Source organism: Canis lupus, chromosome 7, assembly GCF_048164855.1.
Source record: "Canis lupus baileyi chromosome 7, mCanLup2.hap1, whole genome shotgun sequence".
NCBI classification, from domain to species: domain Eukaryota; kingdom Metazoa; phylum Chordata; class Mammalia; order Carnivora; family Canidae; genus Canis; species Canis lupus.
The window spans coordinates 57,362,696-57,378,388 of record NC_132844.1 but is presented as its reverse complement, the minus strand read 5'-3'; the positions used below and the strand labels follow the sequence as shown (position 1 = coordinate 57,378,388).

The following is a 15,693-nucleotide window of genomic DNA, read 5'->3' as shown; positions in this document are numbered from 1 at the left end:
CATCTTTTAAAAACAAACAAACATATAAATAAATAAATAACTGAAGATCCTTAGAACCATGAATATAAGGACAGAATCAGAGTATGTAAGCATAGAAATAATAATGAACAAATCAAAAAAATTTATTTCCTTATAGTTGATGTAATTATCAACAAATTATCCTTGACTTTATGCTTATGTCAGAATAATTTAGACAAAAATCAACACATAGTCATGGTCACAAAAATCAACACAAAGTCATGGTCACATTAGCCATGTGTACCCAGGATTTTCATGTCAACAACAACAACAACAAAATCATGGTAAGTTAGAACTGTTCTTTTTTTTTTTTTTTTTATAATTTTTTTTTTTTTTATTTATTTATGATAGTCACAGAGAGAGAGAGAGGCAGAGACACAGGCAGAGGGAGAAGCAGGCTCCATGCACCGGGAGCCTGACGTGGGATTCGATCCCGGGTCTCCAGGATCGCGCCCTGGGCCAAAGGCAGGCGCTAAACCGCTGCGCCACCCAGGGATCCCAGAACTGTTCTGTCCAATATGGTAGCCACTGGAGCTATGTGGAAATCTAAATTTTAGTTTTAATTACAATAGAATGAAATGAAAATTTCAATTTCTCTGTCACACTAGCCACATTTCAAGTGCTCAACAACCACATGTAGCTAGTGGCTACCAATGTTAGGCAGTGTAGATGCAGAACACTTTGATTATTTTTTTGAAGATTTATTTATTACTTAGAAAGAGAGAAAGAGTGCACAGGGGGAAGGCACAGAAAAAGGAAGAGAGGAGAGGTAATCTCAAGCTGAGTGGGAATTCAGACTTGGGGCTCAATCCCACAACCCTGAGATCATGACCTGGGCCGAAATCAAGAGCCAGACACTCAACTGACTGAGCCACCCAGTTGCCCCAGAACACTCCCATTATTGCCAAAAGTTATATTAGGCACGAAATAGTATTCAGCCTTAAAATAGAAGGAAATCCTGTCACATGATAAGACATGGATAAACCTCAAGGGCATTATATTTTTTAAAAAGAAGCCAATGGGGAAAAGATCTTGTATGATTCCACTTCTATGAAGTATCTAAAGAAGTCAAGCTCACAGAAATAGAAAATAGAATGATGGTCACCAAGGGCTTGGAGAAGGGAAAACAGACACTTGTTATTTAGTAATAACAATAATAATAATAAAAAGTTTCAGTTTTGCTAGAACAGAAAGTTCCAGAGAACTGATGTACAACAATGTGAATATACTTTACATTATTGAAACTGCACACTTAAAAATGGTTAAGGCAGTACATTTTATGTTATGTGGGTTTTTTTTTTACCACAATTTCTGAAAAGTTGTATTGAATATATTGATAGAAATGAAGGTATACTTCCCTCTGGCCTCTCAACATTATTCCACATGGGAAAAGATGAAAAACTCTAATTCCCAAACTCAGTAACCCACCACTAGAATAAGTGTCCTTGGTTAGCTGCACAGAAAACACAGAGTTGGGCCCTTCCTTCCACCCCTTACCTTGTTTCCCAGATGCACTTTAACCCTCATACAAACCCTGCCATGGCTGACAGCGCTGCCTCACACTTTGCTCTAGGATCTACAAAAAAAGAAAAAAGGTGCTAGAGACAAGATAAAAATTACTACAGCCATGACCTACATGTCAGCAGAGACCCTTTCCAGGGCTTTCTAAGGAAGCATGAAAAATAAGCAAGGAAACATATACAACTTGTGTGTTTACCTTTTCCCCTCCTGGTCCTCTCCTGTCCCTACATTCCCACTTGCCAAAACTCCTTCAAAATCTACTGATTTAGCTTTGAGCAGAAGCCTGTGCTCCAGATTGTTCTTCTAGATCTTGCTTTTCAAAACTCATCTCCTCTGGGTCCTATTTCCTCTGGCCAGCTCTGTGCTGGACATTTATCCATAGAGCAGTGTTTTTCAAACATTCTGATCAGGACCCATAAAAAAGATATATATTTTATAATGTGCATATATACATACACGTATAATAAAATGTATGAGTGTGTACATCTAAATAACGCAATAGTTAAATAACAGAACAATTCTGTGAAACAGAGCTTAATTATTTCTGAGATGTGCCCTTGGATATTTCCATTTTTTATTAACTTTTTATTGAAATTCCACTTAGTTAATATTAGTTTCAGGTGTACAATATAGTGATTCAACACTTGTATGCAACACCCTGTGCTCATCACAGCAAGTGCCCTCCTTAATCCCCGTCAACTATTTCCCTCATCCCCCCCACATCCCCTCTGGTAACCATCAGTTTCTTCTCTATAGTAAAGAGTCTGTTTCTTGGTTTGTCTCTCTCTTTTTCCCCTCTGCTCATTTGTTTTATTTTTTAAATTCCACATAAGAGGGAAATCATAGGGTATTTGTGGTATTTGTCTTTCCCTGACTTATTTCAGTTTAACATAATTCTTTTTTATCTCCATTTATGCCTTGCAAATGGCAAGATTTCATTCTTTTATATGGCTGAGTAATATTCTGTTGTATATATATATATAATATATAATATATATATATATCACATCTTCCTTATCCATTCATCAGTCAATGGACACTAGGGCTGGTTCCATAACTTGGCTATTGTACATAATGTTGGTATAAACATTGGGATGTATGTATCCCTTTGAATTAGTATTTTTGTATTCTTTGGATAAACACCTAGTACTGTAATTTCTGGATTGTAGGTTAGTTTTATTTTTTTAAGATTTTATTTATTTATTTTGTTTGAGAGAGAGAGAGAGAGAATGAACAGGTGGAGGGGTAGAGAGAGGGGAAGAGAATCTCAAGCAGACTCTGCACTGAGTGCAAAGCCTTTTGAAGGGCTTGATCTCACAACCCTGAGAACATGACCTGAGCTGAAATCAAGAGTTGGATGTTTACATGACTGAGTCACCCAGGAGCCCCAGGGTAGCTGTAGCTTTAACTTTTTGAGGAACCTCGTACTGTTTTCCACAGTGGCTGCACCAGTTTGCATTCCCACCAACAGTGTAAGAAAATTCCCTTTCTCCACATCCTCATCAACATCTGTTATTTCCTGTGTTGTTGATTTTAGCAGGAAAACACAGGAACATACCTCACACATTCTAACAGGTGTGAGGTGATATTATAGTTTTGATTCATTTTTCTCTGATGGTATGTGATGTTGGATATTTTCTCATGTGTGTGTGTTGGCCATCTTTTGACCATGTCATTTTCTTTTTTTCAGATTTTATTTATTTATTCTTTTTTCTTGTATGTCTGTACGTCTTTTTCTTTTTCTTTTTTTTTTTTTTTTAGATTTTATTTATTTATTCATGAGAGACAGAGAGAGAGGTAGAGACAGAGGTAGGCTCCCTGCAGGGAGCCTGACTCAGGACCTGATCCCAGGACTCCCGGATTACAACCTGAGCCAAAAGCAGGTGCTCAACCACTGAGCCACCCAGGCAACCCCTATCCGTATGTTTTATTTGGAAAAATGTCTATTCGACTCTTTTATTTTTTAATTGGATTCTTCATTTTGGGGGTGTTGAGTTTTGTAAGTTCTTTATATTTTTTGGATACCAACCCTTTATCAAATATATCATTTGCAAATAACTTCTTCCATTCCATAAGTTGCCTTTGAGTTTTGTTGATTGTTTCCTTCACTGTGCAGAACTTTTTTATTTTGATGAAGTCCCAATAGTTCATTTTTGCTTTTATTTCCCTTACTGAAGAGACATATCTAGAAAGAAGTTGCCGTGGGTATCGTCAAAGAGGTTACTACACGTATTCTTCTCTAGGATTTTTATGGTTTCCTGTCTCACAATTAGGGTTTGAATCCATTTTGGATTTATTTTCATGTATGGTGTAAGAAAGTGGTCCAGTTTCATCGCTTTGCATGTTTTACACTTTTCCCAACACCATTTGTTGAAGAGACTTTTTCCCATTGAATATTCTTTCCTGCTTTGTCAAAGATTAATTAACCATATGGTTGTGGGTTCATTTCTGGGTTTTCTGTTCTGTTCCATTGATCTACGTATCTATTTTTGTGCCAGTACCATACTGTTTTTATCACTATAGCTTTGAGATATAACTATTTGTTTTTATTTTATTGGGTTGTGGTTTTTTTTCTGGTTTTATTTTTTTGGTAAACTATCACATCCTACTAAATTGATTTACCAACACCTTCTTCGAGTACAGCCACATCGTAGAGGAAGCTTGTGCTCTTTCCAACACCATTCTCACTTTTTCTCTACTTCCAGGGAAAACTTTTTAATGTCAGTTCCTGACATTGAGCACTTTTTGCACCATAGTCTGTAGTGCTGAAGCTTTCAAAGAGGGCAATAGTCACTGTGCATGTGGGTATAATCTATCCTCTCCTTGTGCCAGAGCCTGCTTCCAAATGGGAGGCCTGGCTCTTATGTAGCTCTTTCTCTCAATCATTTCTCTCTGAAATATCTTTTTTCTCCATCATATTGCCCAAGCTTGAGCCTGCAAACCCAACACCAAAAGTCCCTAATGACAGCGTGGGCATTATGAGGAAATTCTCTTATACTCTTGGCCTCTTTATCCCCTCTTCCTCCCATGTGGAGGGTGTATTCTGGGCTGTCTCCTTGGACTTGCTAGAAATGGTAAATTGTCACTTACAGTCAGAGTTTCAGACCAGTGATTCCTGCTCTGTAGGCCAATCATGAATAGCTGGACTATTAAAAGGAAGGAGGAGGAGAGGGTAGGGAAGGAAGACCAGAGGAAGAAAAGAAAATATTTGGAAGCTCATTAGAAAACATAGATGCCCTTATCCCCCTTAAACCCTACTCAATCCTAGGCCAAACCCAGCCATGTGCATAATTAAATCAACCAAAGGATGCTGACCTCTATGCAGGTTTAAGAGTTGTTATTCTAGCCTGGTTCTGGGATAGGGAACAGGAGTGCAGCACTAAAGCCAAGCCTGTGATTTGAGTTCTACTTTGGGGTTTGGGACCAAAGCTCAAACTAACCAAAGGGTTTTCTGTGCTTCCTTGGTGTATACTTCTGGGATAAGGTTGGAAGACTGAATTTCAAATAAATAATGACTAATATTTTTAGTGTTCAGTATGAGACACACAATATTTGATACACTATTGATCATCCAGAATTATTCTGATGATCAGAACAACATCAGAATTTCAGTTGTTTTTCTGAAATTCAAATTTAACCGGGCATCCTCTATTTGACAGCTAGTCAAAGGTGGGAAAATAGAATTTCAAGGTGCACAGGACCCAAGCACTGTGGCTAGATTGCCCAGGGCTTGGGTACCAGCTTTGACTTGATAAATGTCAAACTGAGGCTTTCATACCTCAGTTTACTGATCTATCATGTGGAGGAAATCGTATTAATTCAGAGATTCTTAGGAGATTTGAATGCATTATTGCATGTAAAGTACATCAAACAGTGCTTGGCAGGTGGTAAGCCTCAATTATGGTCAGCAATTAATATTAGCATTACTAATATTTTAATTTCATCACCTGTGTTTATAGTTACTTGTTGAATTGTGTCAGAATTTGACTTCAATTGTGAGTCAGATTAACTTACCAAGTAAAAGGTGCTCCCAAGTCAATGGCCACCACTATGTAAAGAGAAGGATGGATCCCAGCCTCAAAATGATAAAAAATATTTTTTTACAGTAACTGAATTATCTGACTCAAAAGAGAGTCCTCGACAGTGTGCGTGTCAGAAATACTGTGTCTGTGTGTGTGTGTCTGTCTGTGTGTCTTGGGTAATCTGAAATCCCACTTAACTTTGCTTTTACTAAATGTGACCCCCATGGTATTTTCAGCACTTCCTTTCCAAGCTGAAAGGGTCCTGATTATTTTTTTTTAAGATTGTATTTATTTATTCATGAAGGACACAGAGAAAGAGCCAGAGACATTACAGAAGGAGAAGCAGACTCCTCAAGGGGAACCCAATGAGGGACTAGATCCCAGGACCCTGGGATCATGTCCTGAGTCAAAGGCAGATGCTCAACCACTGAGCCACCCAGGTGTCCCCAAAGTCCTGATTATTAAAAAATTCTCAGAATCTGTGTACTCCTGCCACAGACAAGGAGCTGTTGTTGACATCAAAGTACGTGTGTTTACATCACTCGCTGGGCAGCAGCTGGGGACTGCTGATGCCTGACCCACAGCTGTGTTGGCACCAGCTGCAGTGGGAAGGCTTGACCACAGTAGAACCTCCCTCACTTCCTTGAATTCATTCAAGTGAATTCATTCCTGATAATCCTTGTCCTTCAATCTGCAGAGAACAATCATTAGGTTTCACTACTACGCCTCTGGAGAATGTTGTCCATTGTCTCTCCATTCTTCCAGTTATGTCTTTATGGGTCCCAAATATTATTTATTTATGTCAACACTTGTCACCTTATCAACAGTGGTGCTGAGTTGGAACTGCTCATACCTACACTTCCCAGCGTTTTTAGCAATATTCTAATCTTAGGCACTGTTGAACACTTGGGTTGCTCTCCTGGCACCAATATTTATGGGATTGTTTCTTCCTCTATAAATAGAAGAATTCCCAGTAGAGATGTCCCCCTCTTCTCTGTCCTGGACTCACATGGGCACACGTGCATACCACACACACACACACACACACACACACACACGTGCATGCACACACTAATTGAAACAGCAGATCTCCAGCTAACATCTGAAGGACATCATAACTCAAATAGAACTGATTGTTTTATAGGCAGAAGACCTGTAAAACCTTGGTTTTATTTCATCTTTCATTTTATAGCTTTTTGGTAACATTTTCATTGTGATATGTCTTTGTGGAGGAAGCCTTAGGCCTTTTGCCTTTGAGATGGGTTTCTTTGTACTCCTTTAAGTAGGCAGTTATAGTAGAAGTCAGGTAAAAAAGGTAGGTAGGGACAAAGAAGACAACCAATTCACATCTGGAAAAGTGTTGAGAAATTTGGTGAATCTTGAGCTAGACAAATTTCTTCTGGAAGCACTACAATTTAAAGTTATTTAAAATCTCAGTGAGCATCTGCATAGATATGTGTGCACAGTACAATTTTAAGCACATATTTTACATTTTAGCATATTTTTAGTATGCTTCTGTTGTATAAACATAATGGAAAAGAGCTAGATGAACAGAATCTAACCCCAGGTTTGTCTCTGATCTGTCAGAACCTGTGGAAGCTAAAGAAAAAAAAAACAGAACATGCTGGAACTGTTTCTTCCTCTATAAAATAAGCAATAGGGGAGTATGAGCCCAGAGCAATTCACATTCAAAGTCTATTGTTATATGCCCATTTGTCAGTTTCTCTTTGGACATTATTTATTTAATTATTCTCTCCTATAGTGTCTGTCAATCATCAAGCTAAGTGGGGAAAGATTAAAATTTTTTACTGGGCTTTATACTTGTTTTCTCCTCCAACCGGTTATTAAAATTCTGGAATATGTGTTGAGATAGGCTGGGAACCTACTAAGAATGAAGTCCTTGGGTTGAGAACAAAGGTGTGATTTTTGAGAATTCTAGAATTATAAAGCTGAGAGAGACAAAAGGAACGACTTAGCTCAGTCATTCCTTCCCCAGGATGCTTTACCCATCTGCTAAACTCTAATTTGTTCAACCACTGGATATTGAGAGCCTCCAATTTTCTGGGCACTGTACCAGACACCAGCGGTTCACAGCATAGCTGGGCAAGGCATTCATACACTCTAGCTCCCGTAGTTTTGGGAAACTCCAAAAGCAGTGATCTAGCCCTACTTTTGAAAACAACTGCTGGGTGGCTGGGGTCTCTTTGTTTCTTGTTTAAATCCTGCACCGTTTCCTTGAATGGATCTCCCTTCAGAGCCCAGTTCATGACCCTACCTCCTCGTGGGATCCTTTTAGACCCCAAAATCAAGAAATCTATTTTTTACAAGTGTGGGTGTCCTCTCCCACTCGTGGGAACTTTGGCTACAGAGCATTTCTCATATTGCTGGTGCTGTCAGCCTAGCATGGCTGCGTGCTCCCCACTAACAAAGATCTGGACTTTTTAAAGCTTTTCTGTCTGTACTTTGTATCTCAACAAAGACACAGGATGATCTGTTGTTCTTAGCTCATCACCCAATACTTCTTCCGATGTCCTAGTAGAGTACATTTCCCACAGACAAGTCCAGCTCAATCCCGTTGCAAGAGCCTGATGGCCAGCCTCGGGAGTTGGCTCTCTTCCAACCCCTTGTAACTAAAGATTTTCTCCTGTCATTCATGGGTCAGTAGAGCCAATATTAGCACCAAGCCCTTAGAGGACGATTAATGGCATTCCAGAGAAGGTGCCAAGCTGTTTCTTCCAGCCAAGCCTTCAGCTCAGCGATAGGGACCCAGCCTTCCTGGAATCCCCAGGTCAGATTTATTTCCCATCTTCCTCACAATACTCTGCTTACTTAGCGGGTAAAACCCATGGAATTTAAACTTCCTCTTAGATTGTTCCATTGAAAAAGTACTTGAACAGCACTTAAGGGAGGTGATGGTTACATAATAAGAAATAAGTATAATTCTTTGTCATTTACTAAATGCTTTTGTATGTATAGATTTGGTTATTTTGGCAATCTTACAAGTAAAGTGGGGATTATTTTCATTACATACTTGCAGAAAATGAGAAGGATAGGCCTATATTCTAAATAAAAATAATTTATCAACCTTTTCTCTAAATTTCTCTCCCCAAAGAATTTAATATTTCTCTTGGACTCTGAGCCAATGCATGTTATTGTTTGGGATATGATTTTAATAAGGTCCTGATTGTTAATTTGATCTCCATCTGAGTTTCTTACAAATAAGCTTGCTTTGTTCAGAAAAAAGAAGAATATACTTTTCAAAGCTATCCTCCTAGCAATGTGAGTGTCATCAGTGTCCAAGGATGAAAACACACTTTAGTAGGCCCATTGGAAAGAACCAGAAAACAGGCTTTGTGGCATCTTCTTATGTGAATGATCAGATTAAAGATGCTACAAGCTCTTCTTGGATACCTTTGTAAAGAAATGTAAAATGAATATCCAACTTTCATTCAGAGCTTAAACTGATAAATCTTAACTATTTCAAGTATACTAAAAACATTCTTTCTTTGTTTCCCTATGCCTATTAACCGTATTTTCATAATAATCTCCTAATGAGTAAAAGCAAGTTCCAAAAACATTCCCCAAATGATTCTTCTAGAAATAGAACCAGTTTCCTGGCATTCCACCTATCCTATAAATATTATGTTAGTCCATACTCAAAAACCTCCCAGGCCCCATACTAGATTCAGATAAAAAGTACACACACTATTGTGGCAGATTCGTCATCTGGACTCCTACAATCTGCCCTCAAACATTCCTTCTATCAAGCTTTGTCTTGTGCATCCTTAATTCTGGACAAACTGAGATTTTTTTCCAGGTTCAAGTGCTGCTTCAAAAGGTCTATGCATTTTGAACTTCAATCAAAGTAACCAAATGCCCTCTCCATTTGTCCCCATCTACACACCCCAGCGAGGTGTAGGAATGCTAATTTCATCACCATGTTCCCAGCATCTTTTTTAAAATGTTTGCCAAATTGATAGGCAAAATTTTTGTCTAATTGTTTTATCTTCCATGTCTTTGGTTTTTTATCATTAAGACTAAGCCTTATTTTTGTCAGATGTTTATTAGCCATTTGTTTTGTTTGTTTTTCTGGCTTGACTTTTTAAGTCATTGTTCAAAGTTTTTCTGTTGGGTTGTTTACTTTTTCTTAAGAACTGCTTCTTTGGAACTTTTGTATAACATGAATATTAGCTCTTTGTCACTTCTGTTACAAATATTTGTTCATTTGTCTTTGGTTTTTTAACTTTTCATGTTCTGCACAAGAGCTCAAAGTGTTCATGAAATCACATCTGTCATTCTTTTTCCAGTATGTATTTTAAACTAGGAGTCATGCATAAAAAATTTTTTTATAAAAAAAATATTTTTATACAGACACCTGGGTGGTTCCCCAGTTGAACATCTGCCTTGGGCCCAGTGTATGATCATGGGGACCCAGGATCGAGTCCCATGTTGGGCTCCCTCTGCCTGTGTCTCGGCCTCTCTGTGTGTGTGTGTCTTTCATGAATAAATAAGTAAAATCTTTTTAAAATTTTTTTTAATAAAATGACTGTAAAAATATTCTTATATATTTTCTTCTAAACCTTCTTTAATTTTAATTTTACATTTAAACTTTTAATCCTTTTGGAGTTACTTTAGATTTTGGTATGAAACCAGTGTTTACTTTCATTTTCCTCCAAATGAACAGTTATCCCAACTACATATCTTGACCAAACCATTCTTTAGCAAGATAGCTCAGTAATTCTTTATCAGTTTTAAAGGCCACCTTCGTCATATAATAAAATTCTGACTTAAATATTTGCAAATTTTACTGCTGTGTCTTTTCTTCCACTGCTTAGTGGTTAATTAGTATTTTGGTCAATAACATGGTAGAGTGTTATATGCCCAAGAAATATATCATTAAGTTTCTTATGAGAAACAATTAGCCTAATTTTCTAAGGGATTAAGCATAGGGAAGTCTTCAAGCAAAATTGTGCTAAACTACAAACACAAGTGTGCAGGGTTTTCATGGAAAATATAATCTGCTTATACAAAGTCTCTTTACCCAAAACTTCGCAGGTGTGAATCTGTTCCATTGTGACAAGCTACCTAATACCACAAATTTATAGTAAATGCCTGCTTATCCCTAAACAATAAAGGAACTTTTACAATCAGTTTTTTTATGTTATCTTACAATAAAAAAGCAAATAAGGAAATTCTCTTAGACTTTATATTAAAAGACTTTATTTAAAACAAAATGAAAATCTAGAGTTTCCAAAGTCTGTGGACCTCAGAAATTAAAAATGGACATTTGCACTGAGGACCCAGAGGGGGGCCCAATAACCCCCCATCAACAAGATTTAACTACCGTTTGCACAGTTTGAGGGCTACATGCCTCACTGCTGTTCTCCTCTTTACATATTATTTATTCAACTGACTGCCTGCAGGGAATTTATGACAACTCTCTGAAATACCAGGGCACTTTCACACTTATTAATTCTTACGGATTTTCATTCTCGACATCTTAGAATTCCAGGTTTCCACCTGCCATTGAACAGGAGCCTCTGAGATTTTCAGTGGCTTTCAGAGGAGGGGTATGGTAGGAAGGCCTCCATTCTCCAAGGGTTTGTTCCTACAGTTGTGGATTTCCTCAAGGCTGGAACCAGCTGGGCATGTGAGAGGATATATGCCAGGCCATGTAGACCTTTTGCACCATCCCTCCAAATTTCTAGATTATTTTCACAGCTATGAAGACTGGGTATCTATTCCCTCTTGAACTGTGGAGACCCTGACATCCTGTGATCACTTCCTTGCCTACACACAACTCAAACTCCTCGATGTGTTTGGGAACTGTGTTTCCCCTTTTCTGTAACTATGGGTATTTCCTGCCTAAGAACTTAGAGAGAGAACAAGGTAGAATATTGTTAACGTTGCAAATACATGTTTGGATTGGGTGGAACATGGTTTTGTAAGCAAAACTGAGAATTCAGTGACACTGCCCCAGGAATACTACTTCTCCACCTTCTGCATTCTTCACCTTCATAACATCCCTACCACTGGTGACACCTTTTAATACCCAGGACCCTCTTGCTGCTTCCAGCTTGCCCTGGCTCTGAATCAAAGTGCTAACATCAGTCACTTACACCCCAGTTTAAATGAACGAGTTCATTTATTTTTTTCTAGGAGAATATTTGCATTCCTTTAATTGTGGAATGAATGACATCAAAGTGCATATGGATGCAAAGTATCTTCAGCACAACAAGAGATAAATCCTGTAATGGGAACCCTATCCCTACTTGAAAAAACAATTAAAGAAATTTACTCTCTTTTTAGAGAAGTAGGACATGCATACCTATGAGGCATGTCAGCAACAGTTTCCATCAATTTGTGGCCGTGCACAAAATAGAAGGATTTGCAAGTCAACCTGAGAAGCCTCAACATGCCTACATTTATTTTAAATCTTAATTTAAATCTTATTTTAAATCTTGACGCTGGTCCCTACCATTCTGCAAATTAAGTAACCAGAGCATGAAAAGCTAAATAATGTGCTCAAAGTTACAATAATTGCTAATAGTTGAATAAAGTAGTATGCTTGTGGCCGTTTTTGTGAGACTGTTTTGAATTTTGGTTATGGTTGGATAATTAGCAGTGGCTCTATTACAGAAAAAAAGAACATAAAAGGCTGTATTAATCTTCAAATAAATTATAGAACATATGTTTATCTATTTTTATTATTGTTTTTCTATCTGTAATTTTTCACCTATGTGTATTACTATCAGGATTAGGAAAAGCCACAGACATCATTTCTCCACACCTCTGCATTCTGACCTTCTTTCTATACTTTCTTCAGTAATTTCCCATCATCTAGTATATCAGGTTTACATAAATAAATTTATCTTAAAAAAAAAGAGGGGGGGGGATCCCTGGGTGGCGCAGCGGTTTGGCGCCTGCCTTTGGCCCAGGGCGCGATCCTGGAGACCCAGGATCGAAGCCCACATCGGGCTCCCGGTGCATGGAGCCTGCTTCTCCCTCTGCCTATGTCTCTGCCTCTCTCTCTCTCTCTCTCTGTGACTATCATAAATAAATAAATAAAAATTTAAAAAAAATATTAAAAAAAAAAGACCAATTTAAAAAAAAAAAAAGAGGGGGGATCCCTGGGTGGCGCAGCAGTTTAGCGCCTGCCTTTGGCCCAGGGCGTGATCCTAGAGACCCGGGATGGAATCCCACGTCGGGCTCCCGGTGCATGGAGCCTGCTTCTCCCTCTGCCTATGTCTCTGCCTCTCTCTCTCTCTCTCTCTCTCTATCATAAATAAATTAAAATAAAAAAAAAAAGAGGGGCACCTGGGTGGTTCAGTGGTTGAGTGTCTGCCTTTGGCTCAGGTCATGATCCTGGGGTACTGGGATCGAGTCCCTCATCAGGCTCTTTGCAGGGAGCCTGCTTCTCCCTCTGCCAATGTCTGCATTTTTCTCTGTGTCTCTCATGAATAAATAAATAAAATGTTTTTTAAACAAGAAGAAAGAAAAGAAAAAGAAAAATTGCTGATTTTCAAGGCCTGTCAGTCAGAAAATACAGTGTATGGCTTTATATTTATTAAGGGAAAGGAGCAGGAGAATGATAATATGGATGAATTTTTGGATTTTTCCTAGTTCAAGGAAGGAACTAAGTTGGGAAGTACTTTCCAGATTTATGCTGGTTCAGGCAAAGCTTATTATGAATTCATCTTAAAGTGAAAATACACTTAATCTGCTCAAGCATCTTTTTATTTTAAGAGATGGCTCAAGTTAATGTATTACTGACCAGGGGAAGTCATGAAACTGATATTTTTAACAAGTATCCATGGTGGCGCCTTCTTTATTCCAGTCCATCTACTTCCCAGGCACACCTGAAAAATAATGGATACTGTGTTCTAATCTCTTGTAGAGAGAAGTGTGTGTACAGTGTCAGAAAACCTGGAGTCTGTGAATCAGCAACTCACCTCAATTTACACAGTCACCAAGAAGATGAACTCTCTTGTCTCCGCTCATTGCTTTTTCCATCCTCTATTCATTTATTTAGCCTTCTTCAGGAAATGGGATTTTGAAATCAGAGTTTTCCCCACAGTGGAAGGGAGAATATCTCAGATGAACCAACCGTACTGGTGATACTAGACAAATTCTAAGGAATCAAATGACAGCCATTGGGCTTACCTGGTGATTCCTCTCTTTCACAGCCTTTGGGAGCTTTCCTCCAGTGTATTTGTGGTTCAGTCACTTCTTAATGCTCTTCGGAAAGACATCGTTCATATCTGAACAGCAGCTCACCGGCATTCACACGGGCCCACTGATACATAAGGAACTCCAGGTGCATGTTGCTGCCCTTGTATGCAGACAAGCCCAAGACACACCCCCTTCAAGAAGGAAAAAAGAAATACTTTTCTGCTGACTCCCTCCCACTTGGAGTGAATACCAGGCCTGGTAAGAGGAAGGAGCTCTGAGACCAAGACCTAATGATTTTGCAGCAAACACAGACAGATTTCTGAAACCACAAAAGGAAAATGGAAGAAAAATGCTCTAGGGGAATGCGGAACACTTCTGTCCTAGATCAGTCTGCTAGCAAATGCCACTCTACCAAGCTTTCATGTCCAGCCTCAGGACAACCCGGGTCATACCCCATAAAGCAAAAGGAATGCAATCCTTCATGTATCATTCCAATTGGGGCAGGTGGGTAATTCCAATGGAGTGAAGGTAGGAGTCCATGTTATTTTTCCATTGCTGACTTTCTCACTCAAAGCCGAAGAGCCAACTTAGCCCTTTCCCAGACAAAGGAACCGCAGACCTGCTGGTGGGATAATATGGAATGGAGGCTGGTGAAACAGAACAACAGTGTACATGCTGAAGGTGAATGCTTTCTGTATATTCTTTGCTCTTAGAAAACCTAGAACTAAATCTGATTTTTAACTTTTTAAATAAATGTTTCTTTCCTTCCTAAGGATCCAACAGATTTGAAAACTAGCATTATCTTTATTACAAATGACTTTGAGGTGGCCTTAAGCCACTCCCTATTTTGCAAATGACTTGAAGTGGCTCATAAGGCTAGTGCATCAAAAAAAAATGATATTAAAATAGAAATAGAAATAAGGGAGCACAAACTATGAAATTTCTATATAAACTACACAAACTATAAAAAGGGAAGTTATAAAAGTAGAGTGGCAATTAAGAAAAAGAATGCAAACAAAAACCTATGCAGCGTCCACATGATTTTATAAATCTGAAACTTCATTTTAGGAGCAGAGCTTCCTAGCATTCAAAAAAAAAGGGGGGGAAGCTAATCGGGTATATTGTTCTTATCACAAAAGAGGAAGCATTCAAGTTCTGAGGAAGGAGAAAATGGTCTTCAGAGCACTAAATTCTGATAGAAATATATTTTTTTTAGAAAGAACAATATCCCTAAGACTTTTAGGGCCAAGAAGACCCAAACACAATGTGACCCTCTCATTTCCAACACCAAGTGAACCACATGGTCTGTAGCACAATTCTACATGGTCAAGTCTCAATCTGGTCCAGTAGAAAAGTTGTCCAAAGGACAAAGCCTGCTTGACAATCCCTAATTGCTCAAAGGCATCAACCATTCCTCTTTGTCTCCCATGAGCCCAGGAAGAATAGAACTGATCTCATAATTCAATCAAATCAATTTCATTCTCCTCTGTGCCCTTTTGCCTGTTTTCCTGATCCACCAACCAAATACAGAGAGTCAAGAGCTTCCAGAAGGACTTCATTCAGTTGATCTAGTCCTGAAGTACTAGGACTAGATGCTCTCTTTTCAGTTTGGTGCTGCCCTTTTCCTGTTATCTCTATTAAAATGCAAGTGCCTGTAGGAGCATAAAAGTCACTAATTCCTTAGTGGGAATATGTTCATAAAATGGAACCAATAATCTGCCAATCACTTAGGGAGAAAAGTGGCTGTGGAATTGGAACGGGAAAAAGGGAACGAGTAAGGCAGACAAAATGGCTAATCAATGTGGAGCTTAATGTGGGGGGGTCTTGAAGCTCACAAAGAAGCTCTGTTACTGACATCCAGCTCATTGTGTTGCAAAGCCTAGCAACCTCCCAGGGGCTGGCATATGGCCCTAGGACCCAAAGAGATTCCTATAGTTTCTTATTAGACCAAAAACATTTT

General features: G+C 38.6%; 1 protein-coding gene across 12 annotated transcripts in view; it reads right to left on the bottom strand.

Annotated features, from left to right (window-relative positions):
* ADGRF1 (adhesion G protein-coupled receptor F1) overlaps positions 1 to 15,048 on the bottom strand; it is a 54,002-nt gene extending 38,954 nt beyond the window's left edge. For 4 of the 12 annotated variants that reach the window (XR_012034164.1, XR_012034172.1, XM_072832753.1 and 1 more), the window contains exons 1-4: positions 13,725 to 15,048; positions 13,514 to 13,597; positions 13,336 to 13,420; positions 1,516 to 1,594 (exon numbers count right to left, since the gene is read on the bottom strand). Coding sequence is in view for 3 of the 12 variants with exons in the window: in XM_072832753.1 (XP_072688854.1) it covers positions 1,516 to 1,545 (30 nt within the window). In the remaining 9 variants the exon portion in view is untranslated. The remainder of the gene's footprint in view (positions 1 to 1,515; positions 1,595 to 13,335; positions 13,421 to 13,513; positions 13,598 to 13,724) is intronic. The other 8 variants (XR_012034169.1, XM_072832756.1, XR_012034165.1 and 5 more) reach the window with 7 other exon arrangements.
* Positions 15,049 to 15,693: the final 645 nt, after the last annotated feature.